This window comes from Pan paniscus, chromosome 16, assembly GCF_029289425.2.
Source record: "Pan paniscus chromosome 16, NHGRI_mPanPan1-v2.0_pri, whole genome shotgun sequence".
Lineage (NCBI taxonomy): Eukaryota > Metazoa > Chordata > Mammalia > Primates > Hominidae > Pan > Pan paniscus.
In genome coordinates, this window is record NC_073265.2 from 74,037,705 (window position 1) to 74,055,209 (window position 17,505).

Below are 17,505 nucleotides of genomic sequence, written 5' to 3' on the forward strand. Positions count from 1 at the left end.
CTAGCATACTCCTCCCTTCTCAGTCGGTGGGAGCTGGCAGGCATGTCACCTCTGTCAGACCTCTGGGTAAGAAAGGGGCTCTGTTTTGGCCTATAGGTATAAGGTTTATCATGCTCCTGGTCAACAGGTCTTGCCTTCCCCTGTGGGGGTGACAGTAGCTGTTCTTTACATTTATGCAGCAGTTGGTACTTAAAATGCTTTCTCCCATCATGTCTTTTTATTCTCGATGACCTTCATTGGGTAGGAACAGTATTATTTTTCTTGCTTTACAGTTGAGGAAGCAGGCTCAGGAATGTTAGGTGCCTCATATACAATCATACAGCTTTTAAGGCACGAACCAAGGGCTAGATTTTTAGGTTGCTTGACACCCAGACAAGACCCTGATCACAGTTCAGACGGGTCATTTGCGTTCACCGTGGTAGTAGAAGGAACTCTTCAAGGGGACCCCTGTCCCAGATTGGTCTGGCTGGGGCTTATAGATAGTGATATGCAGAGGCTCTGCCTCTTAGGCATCAGCTTCCTCTTCAGCCAGGTAGAGTATTGTCCACTTATTGTGCAGGTAAAAAGCAAGGAGCTCTTTAGAAATGGGGGAGTAATGTTCACAAATATTTTTACATCTGAATAGAACTATATGACAGAACACAGTGGCTGCTAAGATGTCTTTATGGAGTATTTAATTTGATGGTGGAATGGGTCCATCTTCTCAGAACTATGTAATTCACTTTGTCGTGAGATATTTCCACTATGTAAAGGTTATACAAAATACTTAATGTCCACGGCTATAAGAGACACTGGGCAAATCCATCCATGGCTTCTGCCAGTGCCTCTGCTGTGGAAGATAATCATCTGTCGGCTTCACTGAGCCACTGTTGGAGGTTAGTTCAGGAAAATGTTGCCCATGTTGGGGTTCCCCCTGTGAAATACAGATGCAAATAGAAATGCAAGTATATTTTCGCTTATTGTAAACTTATATGACTTTAAAGAGGACCAAATACTGTTCTTGAATATACTCTGAAAGCCTAATATAAGTAGGACTTTAGTTAATAAATTTCCTCCTCCACATGTTCTAGCCTTGCTTTGTCAGTGACATGAAAACAACCAAAATGCTCTTAATGGAAGATGCTGAAAGAAAAGCATTTTTTAAAAAAAATGAAAGGCTACTAAATGATAGAAGGAAAAGCATTCTTAAACCCTATTTTTTTAAAAGCTAATTTGGTGCCCATAAAGTTTCTCTTTTACCTTCTGTTCATCATTAATGATAAAGTATTTTTTAGATTTCAGTTGCCAAGTTGAGAAGTTTGTTTAAAGAGTTATTTTTATTGGCACAAATAAAGAAGCACTTTTGTTTATCCACAAAATTCCTCTTTCTGTTTGTAGAGGTATGTAGAAAACCCCAACATCATGGCCTGCTACAATGAACTGCTCCAGCTGGAGTTTGGAGAGGTGCGATCACAACTGAAACTCAGGTAATTCTACCACTTCTGGAAAGCCCTCCAGGCCACACAGGGCAGCATGGCAAGTGAGAACTTTGGTTGTGGGGATTACTTTTGAGCCATAAATGGCCTCTTGCAGAAATGGGATTGGAGAGAATGGAGTGGCAACTCCCCTCATACAGACTTTCTGGAGTCTGCCTGGATGTCTAATAAGGGGTCATTTTAGTGATTAGAGACTCACATTTAAAGATGGAGCCCCCAAATAATAGTAAGTTTAAAAAGCAGAATACAAACTGCATATGCTGGATTATCTGTTTTGTTTTCTAAGGGGAAAAAAACGGTTTTAATATACACCCCCCCAATCTATTAACATTAGTTATCTCTGGTAGGTGACATTTTTTTCTTCTCTACAATAAGCATTTTATCTGCTCTTGATAAACAGGGTTTTTTGTTTTTTTTTTTAAGTGAAATGAGTAGAAGCCTCATTCTTTGTAGAGTAAGAAAAGCAGAAAAATTAATATAATTTTATCAGCTTGACAAAAGAAAAATAAAGTCAGCAGCTTCCTGTCATTTTAGGTTTCTTCCTTGGGTGTTCAACTATTCTTTAACATTTCCTTCACTAGGGATCAAAGAGAGAATTGTATCATTTCATTTGTATGTGCCCAAGACAGTCAAAGGGGATCGGAATGAGAGTACCAAGATTAATAAGGACCAGTACAGGGTTCCACGTGTAGGGAAGATAGGTACTTTATAGACAAAATGAAATGAATGATTAGCGGGCAGAGTGTGAGTTAGCAGAGAAGTGCTGCTGAGCAGAGGTGTTTGAAGGCTGGTGTGGTATACAAAAGAGATTTTTACGCTGCTAGATTTTGCAAGGAAACTTAAGGTAGATGGTTGCCCTTGGGCCTGCTTTTTTCCCACTCCTGGGTCATCTCAGCCTGGCTGCAGCACTCCCACAGTGAATTAGGCTACTACCCTCTCTCAGAGGAGAGTAGAATTTTGGAGCAGTAGGTGATGTTGGAGCTTATTTTATCCAATCAAGAATCAGAAACTGAGACCCAAGGACGTTAACTGACTTACACCCAAGATCTTGTAAGCAGCAAATGGCAAAAATAGTCCTTTAAACTGAAATCTGCATTTTCGAAACTGCATTCATTCTTTCTCCCATCTCTAAATCTGACTGTAACCTCAAACCTTTTCCTCCTGTATACCTTAGCTGTCATCTACCTTGTGGTCCTAAACTAAAACCCCTGTCTCTTCTACATACGTCCCTAAATCCAGTCACTGACCAAGTCCAATTGATCTTACTAATTTTTGGAATCTGTCCACTTAATCTTCATCTCTACTGCTACTCTTAGTCTAGGTCCCTCTCTTTTTACCTGGATTATTGAAACCACCAGTTAGTCTCCCTATGTCTAGTCTTGACTCCTTCTTCATTCTCCACACAGACGTAACACAATTCTATTTGTGTTCCTGTTCTATGACACCCCAGATAGGCACCCACTGCCTTCAGGATGAAGTCCAAACTCCAGAATGTAGCCTACAAGGGTCTCCATGGTCTGTACACTGCTTATCTCTCTGTCCTCATCTCCCATCATGCCCTGCTTTGTTCTCTGTGCTCCAGCTGGCAGCCAAATTATGATGTCCATTATACAGGGAGATATAAAAATATAAAGGGAAAGGAAATGTGAGGCTAGAGAATTGGGAGAAATAGAGTCTTGTTCTGTCAGATACTAAAATGCACTAAAAAGCTGTAACAAGCAGGGGTGTTACTGCTAGATTGGTAAACTAGAATATAAAAACCAGAAACAGGCCGGGCACGGTGGTTCATGCCTGTAATCCCACCTCTTTGGGAGGCTGAGGCGGGCGGATCACGAGGTCAGGAGTTCGAGACAAGCCTGGCCAACATGGCGAAACCCTGTCTCTACTAAAAATACTAAAATTAGCCGGGCGTGGTGGTGAGCACCTGTAATCCCAGCTACTCAGGAGGCTGAGACAGGAGAATCGCTTGAACCTTGGAGGCGGAGGTTGCAGTGAGCTGAGATCGTGCCATTGCACTCCAGCCTGGGCAACAAGAGCAAGACTCTGTCTCAAAAAAAAAAAACAGACTTGGATATATTTAAGAATTTAGTATATGATCGGCTGGGCAGGGTGGCTCACGCCTATAATCCCTGCACTTTGGGAGGCTGAGGTGGGTGGATCACCTGAGGTCAGGAGTTCGAGACCAGCCTGGCCAACATGATGAAACCCCGTCTCTACTAAAAAAATACAAAAAATTAGCTGGGCGTGGTGGCGCATGCCTGTCATCCCAGCTATTTGGGAGGCTGAGGCAGGATAATCACTGGAACCCGGGAGGCGAAGGTTGCAGTGAGCTGAGATCGAGCCACTGCACTCCAGCCTGGGCAACAAGAGCAAAACTCCATCTCAAAAAGTAAAAAAAAAAAAAGAATTTAGCATATGATTACATGGCATTTTAAATCAACACAGGAAAAAGTGGACTTTTCAGTGACTAGAGTTGTGATAGTTGGTTGACTAGCTGGAAGGAAAGTTAAGCTACGTTCCAATCTCATGTCTTACCCGCAAAATGAACCCCAATGAATTAAAGACTTAAATGTGAAAAAGTAGGGCTACGTAAGTACTAAAAAATAAAAGTGGACATACATAATTGGATGACGAAGTCATTATAAACTAACACCTATAAAAGCCACATTTTATAAAGGAAGATAATCAGATTAGACAACATAAAAATGTTAAGCTTATCTACAGTTAAAATAAACCTTAAATAATGTTTAAAATTTAGACAAATGACTAACTGGGAAAAATATGTTTGTAACATATAGGACAGACATTAGGTTAATATCCTAATAAATACATGAAGAGCTTTGATTAATCAATTGAAAAATGATCAATTAAAAATTAGAAAAATATTAAAAGACATGTTCAAGTGGTTCACAAGAGATGTTAATGGCCAATAAATGTGAAAAGATGTTCAACCTCACTAATAAAGACATGCAAATGATTTAACATTTTTTTATTTACCGTATCTGCGAAAGTTAAAAAAAGTATGATAAAACCCAGTAGGGCTTCTCACAGATCCATCTCCTTCAAGCTTGTTATATTGGAGGTGAGAACTTCTTATTGTTTTTTGCTTTTTTTATTTTTTATTTTTTTATTTTTTGAGACAGAGTCTCACTCCGTTGCCCAGGCTGGAGTGCAGTGGCATGATCTCTGCTCACTGCAACCTTCACCTCCCAGGTTCAAGCGATTCTCCTGCCTCAGCCTCCCAAGTAGCTGGTATTACAGAGGTACGTGCCACCAGGTCTGGCTAATTTTTTGTTGTTATTGTATTTTTTAGTAGATACGGGGTTTCACCATGTTGGTCAGGCCGGTCTCAAACTCTGACTAGTGCTAGGATTACAGGTGTGAGCCACCACGCCCAGCATGTTTTTTGCTTTTTTTTTTTTTTTTAAAAACAACTTTATTGAGCTATAATTTATATATTATCTCCTGGTTTTTTTTACATGCTAAAAATGAGCTAATTTTTATTGGCTAAGCTATTGTCTTTAGTGAGACAGTTTAGTAATACCAGCAATAATGTAAAGGCATTGTTTTTTTTATTTACTTATTTAGAGACAGGGTCTCACTCTGTTGCCTGGGCTGGAGTGCAGTTGTGTGATCACTGCTCACTGCATCCTTGACCTCTTGGGCTCAAGCAGTCCTCCCACCTCAGCTTCTCAGGTAGCTAGGACTACAGATGTATACCACCAGGCCAGCTAATTTTTTATTTTTTGTAGAGACAGGGTTTTGCCATGTTGCCCAGCTGGTCTTGAACACCTGGACTCAAGCGATCTGCCTACTTCTGCCTCCCAGAGTGCTGGCATTACAGGTGTGATCCACCGTGCCTGGCCAGCATTGTTATTTTTAGAGTTTACTTAGTAGTATCTCTGCACTTTATAAGCAGGCAGTTTTCTTTTTTTTCATCTTCTGAGGCCAGAGAATCTTAAAATCATTCTTTGGGAGATTACTTATACAAGGAAAAAATCTGGAAGCAACCTAAATGTCTAGTCATAGGGGATTTATTGAATAAATCATAATATAATCTTAGAATATGATATAGTTATTTAAAGTGATGATAAAGAATTAAAATTATTGATATGGAAAGATTAATGTATAGTGTGCCAGTGAGAAAAGCAGATTATAAAACTGTAGAGTATGATCTTGTTTTTGTATACATATTACATATGCATTTGTACAAGTTAATGCCTAGAACATTTTTCAATGCTTACTGAAAATAATTAGATTTTTTTCTATAAAATAGAATGTTGAGATGTCTAGGTATTGGGATTTCAGGTTATTTGATCTTATTATTTTTAAACAGCCTTATTAAGGTATAGTCAAAGGATTTTAGTATATTCATAGAGTTGTGCTTCAGTCATCACAATTTTAGAACATTTTTATTATCCCCAGCCCAGGCTGGAGTGCAGTGATGCAATCTCGGCTCACTGCAACCTCTGCTTCCTGGGTTCAAGAGATTCTCCTGCCTCAGGTTCCTGAAGTAGCTGGGATTACAGGCGCCTGCCACCATGCCCTGCTAATCTTTTTTTGTGTGTTTTTAGTAGAGACGGGGTTTCACCACGTTGACCAGGCTGGTCTTGAACTGCTGACCTCAGGTGATCCACCCGCCTCAGCCTCCCAAAGTGTTGGGATTAGAGGCGTGAGCCACTACCCCCAGCCCAATCTACTTTCTATCTCTGCAGATTTGCGTATTCTGGACATTTCATACACTGTGTGATCCCTGTGACTGGCTTACGGTTTTCAAGGTTCATTCATGTTACGGCATATATCAAGACTTCATGTCCTTTTATGTCTGCATAATATTCCATTGTATGGATATACCACATTTTGTTTATCCATTCATCAGTTGATGGACATTTGGGTTTTTTCCATTTTTTGGCTTTTCTGAGTAATACTGCTATGAACATTTGTGTATAAGTTTTTGTGTGGACATAATGGGGCTGTTTCCCAAAAAGGGGCTGCACTTTTTTACATTCCCACCAGCAGTGTAGGAGGGTTCCTCACTAATACATGTTATCGACTGTCTTTTTTATTATTCAAGTGGGTGTGATATAGTGTTCCACTTATTTTTGTTAATGTTTATTTTCTAATTTTTTTCAATAAACATTGTCACTTGTATAATTTTAAAAATGTTTTCAAACATGAAGGATGTGAGAAAATGCTCACAGAAGAAGGCTAAATGAAGAAAGCAGGAAGCAAAGCTAGTCATTCCAGATGCCCTCTATTTTGTGAAAATAATTTGTTTAAAATAATAGGTAGAAATGATTGCCTTCTCTTTGCCAGGCTCTGTGCAGTATTCTTGACTCTATTCTCTTATTTAGTCTTCATGAAGACTCTAAGGTGGTGAAAGGGAAGGCTTGATGGGGTTCAGTCACTTGCCCAGGGTCCCACAGCTGCTGAAGAGCTGTGATTTGACCGTGGTATGTGGCCACCCTGGCTCACTGGCCCAATGTGTCTTTCCTTCACATTGGAAGGAAAGATACCACAGTGTGTACATAGTGATGATTCCAGTGGAGGGGCTTGCAGGGGGGTGTTTATTTCTTTTTATGTTTTAAAATATTTTCTCCCTTATAAATCAGACAAAAAATACATTTAAATAATGTAATAACCCAAGATTTTATTTTGTAGTATTTACATTAATCATTCCTTTTTTTGTTTACTCATAAAGGGCTTGTAACTCAGTATTCACTGCATTAGAAAACAGTGAAGATGCAATTGAAATTACAAGCGAAGACCGTTTTATACAGGTTTGTTATTTTGGAAATCTGTCTTTCTGGATTTCTTGTTTTGCTTTTTCCAACTTTTAGGATTGAACCTCTCCAATATGATTTTTTTTTTTCTTTTTGAAGTTCAGGAGACCAGTTTTTCCTTCGAGGATTATCAGAACAAAATTAAATATGTAATTTAAAATAAGCTCTCTATAGATTAGAAAACATACTAATAATTAAGGTGCTAGAAAATGCCTGTAGAAATGCCACATTTGCATTCATTATTTCCACTAGTTTGTTTATTTAACAAGGAGAGACTCACTGAAAAGGATGATTGCTGGGGGCTTGGGGGTAGTGCTGTTGTACGAAGGGGAATGCCCTGACCATAAGGTCTGCGAGTACAAGTCTTTAACCTTTCTCACTGTTTTTGAAGATAATTTGCACTTACAGAAATATACTAGAAACAACTAAAAGTTTCAGAAATAACATACCTAGTAAGTACTGAATAAATTACACATTATTAGCAAAGTGGGTTTATATGAGTGACTTAAGGCAACATAGCTTAATGTTTTCAGATAACAGCAAAAAAGGGAGTTGCACTAGAAAAAGACATTCATTTTGTCTGAGAATTAGCTCCACTTTGGAGCTCTCCAGTCTTTCTTACTTCTGGGCTCTCCAGTCTTTCACTTTAATATGACTCGTGACTTCCTTGTTGAAGAGGTGATGGTATTGACTTTGAGTTGGTGCCCTGAGAGGCAGCGTGGGCCAGTGTTTGAGGGCACAGGCTTTGGTGTCAGACGGGCCTGGGCTCCATCCTGCTTCAGCTGAACAACTTTGGGCAAGTTGTTTAATCCAGCTGAATCTGCTTTCTCATCTGTGGAAATGGAAATAATATTAGTAAGAACAACAGCCTGCCTTTTGTAAGGATGTCATGAGGACTAAATGAGTTAATGTATGTGAAGTGTTTACTATAGTGCCCAGTGAGGAAAACGGACCCTGACAGATAGTATCAATTATTGTTTTATCATCATCATCATTAGCACGTGCACAGTTTTCCCATGTATTTTCTGCTTATCTTACAGTCATATCTGAAACTTAACCATAAAGCCTTACATTTGTAATTACTTCCTAGTTCATAGCCTGCTTTCCATACACATCATTTATTCGAACCATATGAAAGAGACAAGAGAACTGGTTCATTCCCATATCCGGATAAGAGTCTCAGAGGGATTAAGTGACTTGCTGAGGTCAATGTGTGGAGGGGGAGGACAGCCTGAGTGTTTTGCACTCTACCTGGTGCTTTATTCCATCATCCCCCCACCCCCACTCCCATCTAAACAGCCCTGTTGTAGCAGCTCCTGGTTTGGCCCTGTGCACATCCCTTCCTCTGCCCCTGTTGAAGTGGGAGTGGGCCTGCTGCCCTCCTGGAGCCTCAGGAGAACATAGCAGAAAGCCCAGCCGGGTATCACCCAAGCAGAAGCTCGTCTGGGCTCCAGAATTCTTCGTGGGTTATGTGCTTATGGCTTCAGAACTGCCACGGTGAGGTCCAGGCTCCTGAGCTTTTTCTGGGGAAAAACCTGAAGGGCTTAGGTCGAAGACCTTTGATTTTCCTCTTTTTCAAAATGACTTTTAATTTACTTTATGTTTTTTCTTTTGTCTCCCTTCAGTATGCAAATCCTGCATTTGAAACAACAATGGGCTATCAGTCAGGTGAATTAATAGGGAAGGAGTTAGGAGAAGTGCCTATAAATGAAAAAAAGGCTGACTTGCTCGATACTATAAATTCATGCATCAGGATAGGCAAGGTAAGTAAGAGGTCAGTACCTTTTTTAACTTTCACAACACAGAGAGAAGGAAGACTTAGTGTTCATTGAGTACTACCAGGTAATCTTAATCTTACTCCTCCCAGCAGCACAGGGAAGTATAGGGAATGTTATCCCTGTTATATCCATTTTGCAGGTGAGGAAACCGGGGCCAAGAAAATATATAATATGATTAGCCAATAAGCAAAGTAACTTGAATTGACACTTAACAATCATTGTTTTTTATCTTTGTAGTAAGTTAATAACTTGATCTTTCTAATAATTGGTCTTCTTAGTTGTAGATGTTGGCAGATGGTTCTGGGTAAAGAATTGCCAGTAAGGCAACACATTCTCAGAAAACATCTGAGCCCAAGATTTCTCCAAGCCTCGTTAATTCATTGAGCATTTTAAAAATGCCTTCTGTTAGCCAGACACTGTGCTAGATTCTGGTATGGAAAGAAGAGCAAAACAAAAATTCCTGCCGTAGAGAGCTCATATTCAAGGGTTGGAAACAGACAAATAAAAGTAACTATTATTCAATAATGTAAGAAGTCACATAGTCATGGTGCTGAAGGAACAGGCAGAAGAAAGGCAGGCTCAGTCTGAAAGGTTATTTCTCTGAACCACAGCCTCTGAGAGTGCCTCACTATGACAGATTTTAAAATATGATGAGAAGGAAAAGGCTACTGCTTTTCACAATCATTCATGGTCCTTTCTGCTGGACTTTTTTTTTTTTTTTTTTTTTTTGCTTTTGGAAGTTGGGTAGAGACTATTAATCTGATTATTTCAAACATTTGAAAAATTGGTGACTTGTGCAGCCTGCTCTGTGGAGGCACTGATGGAAGTGATACTGTCTCCCCTATGGCATTTGGCTAGTTCCTATCTTGTAGCACAAAACAGCAGCTTACCACAGGGGCAGGGTGCTGTGCAAAGCTTATACTCCGCTCATCTTGGACCCCATGAAGACACCATGAATGGGCCTGTTTTTCTTGCCTTTTCTATGCCTCTGAGCATACAACATTGCCTTGAAGTGAGAACAAGGAAATAATAGGCCAGCTGCAGGGGCCCAGTGAAGCCCTGCCAGGGGAATGACAAAAGTAGGCACTGCTCTATTTTGCCTTCAACTTTTCTGTCAAGGATGTTTTTTTGTTGTTTTTTTTTGTTTTGTTTTGTTTCGTTTTTTTACTAGAGGGAGTGGAAGGTCCTCTAGAAAGAGAGGTATGAAGGCTGAGATGGATGAAGAGACCCTCAGGTGCTCAGGTGCACCATGTAGGTGAGGGCAAGTATTCCTTTCCATGGTTGAGAAGAGCATACTCAGAAGGAGGCCACAGAGCAGCAGTCATCCGAGACCACAGCAGCCATAGTGGGGGCGTTACCATGACCACCTCAATCCTGGCATTTAGGTTCCTTGCTGCTACTGGATGAGCCAGTGGTTTTGTTGTGAGGTTCAACTGGGTATGAACCAGGATGGGCCTTGTACACCTTGACGTGGCAGAACTTCCACTGAGGCATTCCATGTCCCTCTCACTGAGGAGGCAAGTAGAGGTAAGGAAGGGATGTGCTATAAGTGCTGGGCTCCATCCAGTTCTGTGTGAACTGTGTCTCACCTTTGCTGGGGTTGTGCTCTTGGGCACCAGGTAACAAAAGCCCTCAAACTTGAATAGCAAGAGACCTGCTCTCTAAAATTATACTTATTGTGAGCAAAGAATAGGAAACATCATCAAATTATTGACCCCATACTGCTTTCCTTTTTTTTTTTTTTTTTTTCTTGAGACAGGGTCTCATTCTGTCACTCAAGCCGGAATGCAGAGGTGCAACAGCCTTGACCTCCTGGGCTCAGGCAGTCCTCCCACCTCAGCCTCCTGAGTTGCTGGGACCACGGGCACATGCCGTCATGCCTAATTTTTAAATTATTTGTAGAGACGGGGTCTCTGTATGTTGTCCAGGTTGGTCTCGAACTCCTGGGCTCAAGCAGTCCGATAATCGGCCACCCAAAGTTTTGGGATTACAGGTGTGAGCCACTGCAACTGGCCTGTACTGCTTTATTTCTAAAAACAGCCTGGGTATTTGTTTCGTTTTTCACAGTTTTTGGGGAGCATGGAAAAGCAACCTTTGTCCTTTGTCAGGAACCTGCTGGTCTATGGGCAACATGGCAGCAGGGCAGGCCGCTGAGCTGGCCTGTGTTTTGAGGTGAAAGAATCCGTAATTCCATCTCCGGGGAACAGGGCTTGTTGAGGGGTCAGCAGGCCTTATGGAACAGTGGCACTGTGATCAGGAAGGGGAATTCAGGCATCTGCTGGAGACCAACATTGCAGAATGGAGACTTAGGAAATGGCCAGATGGCTAGGAGTTGGGACCTTGGAGTGTCAGATGCTAGGTGTTGGATATTGAAGTTGGACCTTCTTGAGGCAGAAGAGAAATTTTGCTGATGTTCAAGCAGGGAATATTATAAACATTTTCCATCTCCACAAACCCTGCTGCCCATTGTTGTCAGTGGCTCCTCTTTTGGGTAAAAATAACAGGTATGTTGATTTCCAGCCCCCGCACTTAGGCTTCTTTGCATCCTATATGTATATCCACCTGACTCTTCTCTTTTTTCTTCTTCCCCAAGACTTGTCTATCAGGGCTTTAGAACCCATAGTCTCCCATCTTCTCAGATACCTAAACTTTATATTGTCAATTCTCTTTTAGAGATCTTTTTTTTTTTTTTTCTTGAGACATGGACTTGATCTGTCACCCAGGCTGGAGTGCGGTGGCACGATCTTGGCTCACTGCAGCCTTGATCTCCCAGGCTCAAGCGATTTTCCCACTTCAGCCTCCCAAGTAGCTGGGACCACAGGTGTCTACCATCACACCTGGCTAATTTTTTAAACATATTTTTTAGAAATGGGGTCTCACTGTGTTGCCCAGGCTGGTCTCAAACTCCTAGGCTCAAGCAGTCCTACTCCCTCAGCTTCCCAAAGTACTGGGATTACAGGCGTGAGCCACCATGCTTGGCATCTTTTAAAAATCTTGATTTTTTTTCCCCTCCCTCAGAAACTGTGTGTTCTTCTTTTGTCATTTAATGGGTACCAAGTAAATGGTGGCTACTTAGATGCCTATGATGATGATGTGCAGCTGCAGAACTCTTCAGCATTTCAAAACTTTTACCTTCATTAGCTCCTGTGCCTTTGCTTTCCTCTCACTGTCTCCCCTTTTCCTACTCTTCTTCCATTTCCTCCCAGATTTACCAGAACTCTGGCCTTCGCCCCCTACTGTTGTCCCTCAGAATGTTCCTTTGTTGTTGAAGTATCTTTTCTGCTCTGTGTAGAAATCTCACACTTCTCTGGTTTTAGTGTCAGCCTCTTTTCCAAGGTCTGGTTCAGCATCCTACTATCATCTTAATTGTCTAGCAATGGTTTTCTCTCATCTCCCAAAAACCCAATCTCTCTTCCAACTCCTGCTGTCTCTGCTCATGGACCTACCTCACAGTTGCTTTGACTTAGATTCCTGAAATGGTTTTGATCCCTTCCTGCCCATTGGTCCCCTCCATCAAATCCACAAGCATTGATGGCTGTTAAACCCCTGTTTTGAGGGTCCATTGCCTGGGCCTGACCTTGCTCAGGGCCTTCTTCCCACACTCTGGAGTTACAGTGTGTAACTCTGTCTCCTTGTCCGGAATCCTCCATCTCCACTCGGTCCACCATACACTACTGCCTGATTAGTCTTACTGAGTCATCATTTTGTCATGTTGCTTCCTCAGCATAGAGCTCATAGTCCTCAGCTTGGCTGCCAGGATTCTATAGTTGAACCTCAGCCTACCTTTCCCATTCAGTAACAAAAGCCCCAAGTGTTCTTTGACAGTTTATCATGTGCACACACTGTGCTCACCCTGGGGATAGGATGGCTGGATGATGATTTAATTCTCAAGACAGCGGGTGCCAAGAGGGACTGCATCAATAGCTTGGTGTATAGCTTGTAGCAGACAGAAGGGAGGTAATAGTCTTACTCCTGTTCTGAGGGGAGCTTGGCCTGGAGAAAGAGGCCTGTGCAAACCACCTGCACCCAAACCAGCTTATTTACTGAATGTTTACTGTTATGTCAGGACTTTGCTAAGAGTTTATGTGAATTACCCAACCTAATCTTCATGGTAGTATTCTAAGGTAGTACTATTATTATTCTCAGGAACTAAATATATATATATATTTTTTCCTCGAGACAGAGTCTCACTCTGTTGCCCAGGCTAGAGTGCAATGGCGTGATATCGGCTCACTGCACCCTCTGCCTCTCGGGTTGAAGCAATTCTCCTGCCCCAGCCTCCTTAGTAGCTGGGATTACAGGCGCCTACCACCACGCCTGGCTAATTTTTGTACTTTTAGCAGATACGAGGTTTCACCATGTTGGCCAGGCTGGTCTCTCAAACTCCTGACCTCGTGATCTGCCTGCCTCGGCCTCCAGAAGTGCTGGGATTACAGGTGTGAGCCACTGTGCCCAGCTGGAACTAAATCTTATATGATATTTATGTAAGTAAATATTTTTTGTTTCCACTGGTGACTGGAAAACTTATTGACTCTGTTACCCTAGCCAAGCCATTGCCTAAATTGTCCTACTCCTTTAGATGGACTGTGGAACTTTGGCTGGAATGGCCTGTTAGCCTTGACTTGGGATCGCTCAGTCACCCAAGTCTATTCAGAAAGGACAAGAAGATCCTGAATATATATATATTTTTATATATATTTTATATATATATATATTTTTTGTTTTTTTTTTTGAGACGGAGTCTCGCTCTGTCACCAGGCTGCTCACTGCAACCTCTGCCTCCCAGGTTCAAGCGATTCTCCTGCCTCAGCCTCCCGAGTAGCTGGGACTACAGGCACATGCCACCACACCCAGCTAATTTTTTGTATTTTTAGTAGAGACAGGGTTTCACCACGTTGGCCAGGGTGGTCTCAATCTCTTGACCTCGTGATCCACTTGCCTCAGCCTCCCAAAGTGCTGGGATCACAGGCGTGAGCCACTGTTCCTGGCCTGAATATATTTTTTTAAATGCTGACTGATTGAATTGGTCCCTGTAATTTTTTTCTCTCTCTTTTTTTAATGTAACAGTTTTATTGAGATGTAATTTCTATGCCATACAAGTCACCCATTGAAAGTATACTATTTGATAGCTGGGCATGGTGGTATGTGCCTGTGGTCCCAGCTACTTGGGAGGCTGAGGTAGGAGGATCACTTGAGCCTGGGAGGTTGAGGCTGCAACAAGCCGTGGTTGTGCCACTGCACTCCAGCCTGGGTGAATGGCGAGAACCTGTCTCAAAAGATAAAGAAAGTATACTATTTGGTGGTTCTTAGTATATTCACAGTTTTGCAAATGTCACAATTAATTTCCCATATTCCCCTTGATAGTGAGCTTTAGAAGTAACCCTTAGACCTGTCTGCTGAAGCCTTCCTTCTAAGGTAGACATGCAAGTTGTGGACATGGAGGACAACCCACTTATTTCTGCCTAGGGAACCCTGTTTAGTCCTTGGTGGTTTTGGACTACAAGCCTCGTCCTGTGGGCTGAGCTCCCCCTCAGAACTGTACCAAGGCCCATACCTCCCTTCTACTCCAGTGTGACCTAAGGACTCAGCTGGGCTTTCTGGCTGTTTTTTGATATAGCCCTTTTTTGGTGCCCATTGTTTTCAGAATTAGTAAGCATCAGTAATCATCCTTTGATTCTGTTGGAGTATTCTGGTTTCTTTTTGATCTGCTTTCCCAGAGGAGTCTGAAGATGAGCTCTTATCATTGGTATTTGGATGCAGATTGCCATGTACCAAACAAGAATATTTTAGAATTGACCTGGAATAGAGCTCTGGATAGCAAACCTCAGCTAAGCCAACAAGGCTGCCATGGTGCTTAACACCCAGCCTGGGTCAACTCTAGGTCCTGAGGGACTCTGGAAGGCTAAGAAAGGTTATGGAATACCCTAGGGGTTCAGTGTCCTGTTGTGGGTTTTAGGGATTTCCATAGCTTAAGGGCCTTGGTGATTTTCTTGGAGGAATTCATAACATTTTAGGATGGTGACAAAACCCAGCTCCATCCTGGCTTTCCCTACCACCCCAAGATAAAGGGAGTCACCACAGCCCGGTTCTCTTGCTGTGGTCTTGTTCTGTGAAGCCCTCTTTCCCCAGGCTGCACTTCCTGTCTGAAAGAATCCCCACGTTCTGTGTCTGATCAGGAGAGCACAGCTAATGTGATTTCAGCCCTGGGTTTTGAGGTCTCGTCGTTTGTTTTACTTTGAGCTTGGTCCTGGCTGTTATCTCATCCTCCACACCCCATATGCAGGGGGTGAAGCCTTCACACATCCCAGAAGGGCCTCAAGCCATTTAGTTCACCTCAGAAGCTGGTAGTGGCCACATAATGGTCCCTTCTGGCCCCCAGTCTGGCTATTCTTCCCCTCCCAAACACAGGGGCAGAGGCTAAGCCCCCTCTTCCACTTCAGCAGGTGGGAGTTATGAGAGGAGGAAGTAAGGGGGAGTGCCCTTTATTTGGGGGTCCAGGACCCCTCTTGTCTGCAGATGGCCACTGAAAATATATGACCACTTAGACTATGGTAACCTGACTTTTGTCAGCAACTCAGAAGGAGGTGGACTTTGGAAGTTAAGAAAGAATTGTCCTATTACCTGAAATCAGTTTGGGGTTGGGATCATTTTTTATCTTAATTGCTTTAGCAATGTAAGTGAATCAGAACTGAAGTGGAAAATGTTCTTGGGTTTATGTTTTCAACACAAAGTATGACGATGCTTACATTCCGTTTATAGGAGTGGCAAGGAATTTACTATGCCAAAAAGAAAAACGGAGATAATATACAACAAAATGTGAAGATAATACCTGTCATTGGACAGGGAGGGTAAGTGGAAAAAACAAGTACATCTATCAACATACAGTGTTTTGGGTTATTGCAGAATTTGCTTTGAATATTTAAGTTAAGGACTGCTGACAGAAGTGTCAAGGTCAGGTGTCATCACAGAATGGCCTTCCAGCATAGTGTTTCCTTGGTGACTTCCTCATGGCTACAGTCTGACTCTCTACTTGCAGCCCAGAGCCAACATACTCTGGGCAGTCTTGTTTAAGCTGCGTGGATACACAAGAAACTGAAGTATTTGTTTAAGTCAGAATGTCACTTTAGTAAGTTGTGTGATAATACTGACTGGTAGACTCCCTATATTGAAAAGATTTTTTATCTAATTTGATAGGCTATGTATTATTTCTGCAAAGACCTATCAAATTAGATAAAAATATTTTAAATACTAACAGTTATGGACATTCCTATATAAAACAGATGTGACTGTAGATTGGAAACCAGTATATATCAGGAGCCTAAAACTTTCAGACAGTTTATCTCAGAAACCTATCTTAAAGAAATAATATGGTAAGATGAAAATTATGAATATGAATTATAGAACACCTAAAATATTGCAGCCATTAGAAATGATGATCATATTCACAGGTTCTAAGATGAGGGCCAAAAAAAGTAGAAATGATGATCATAGAAAATTAAATTACCTCATGCCTGTAATCCCAGCACTTTGGGAGGCCGAGGTGGGAAAATCCCTTGAGCCCAGGAGTTTGGGATCCACCTGAGCAATATAGTGAGACCCCCATCCCTACAAAAAATGTAAAAATTAGCTAGGTGTGGTGACACACACCTATCAGTTACTTCAGGGGGCCGATGTGGGAGAATCGCTTGCTTGATTTTGGGAGGTCGAGGCTGCAGTGAGCCATGATCATGCCACTGTACTCCAGCCTGGGCAACAAAGTAAGACACTGTCTCAAAAGGAAAAAAAAAATATGAGAAAGGTTATGATACAATGTTAAATGTAAAATGTAAAATGATACCTAGTGTTTAATCTCAATCATGTAAAGAAAAGAAGGAAAAAAGAACAGGAGAAAGTATGGCAGTGGCAGTTGTAGTAACTGCTGTTGTTTAATTGAGCCCCTCCCTTCCTGGCCAGTTCTCAGCATCTGGTAAATGCCACTTCATTCCATCCTAACTGCAGCCCTGTGAGGTTGGGACTGTGATCATCTCCACTTTACAGATGAGGAAACTGAGGCTTAGAGAGGTCAGGTTTCTAGCCTAGGGGTCCAGCTGCCAGCGTGAGGCGCAGCCAGGCTGCAGACCTCAGCACTGACTGCACAGCTCATGTGCTTTGTCACCAGGCTTTGCTGCCAGTTGGTGATCGCCTCAGGGAGATGGATCTGTGTGGGTTCTCTGTTCTGATTCTTTGCCCTTTTATGTCCTTTCCAGTTTTTTTGGGGTAAGTATATAGGGATTTGATTATCAAAGGGAAAAAGTGAAAAAACTGAAGGAACAATAAATAAATGAGAAGAGTCAGCAGCCTCTGAGCTAAGCCCTCGTTGCTTTGTTTTAGACATCTAGCTAACCACGTTTCAGTGTGAACCTCAACTCCCAGTGTGGCCCGCGGCTGTGGCCACCAGTGACTGTGAGCAGATTGTTTGTTGGAACTTGA

General features: G+C 42.0%; 1 protein-coding gene across 1 annotated transcript in view; it reads left to right on the forward strand.

Annotated features, from left to right (window-relative positions):
- PDE8A (phosphodiesterase 8A) overlaps positions 1 to 17,505 on the forward strand; it is a 160,082-nt gene that overhangs the window by 103,162 nt on the left and 39,415 nt on the right. Inside the window, exons 6-9 of the mRNA XM_008959571.5 lie at positions 1,378 to 1,466; positions 7,177 to 7,255; positions 8,884 to 9,021; positions 15,796 to 15,884. Coding sequence (XP_008957819.4) covers positions 1,378 to 1,466; positions 7,177 to 7,255; positions 8,884 to 9,021; positions 15,796 to 15,884 — 395 coding nt within the window. The remainder of the gene's footprint in view (positions 1 to 1,377; positions 1,467 to 7,176; positions 7,256 to 8,883; positions 9,022 to 15,795; positions 15,885 to 17,505) is intronic.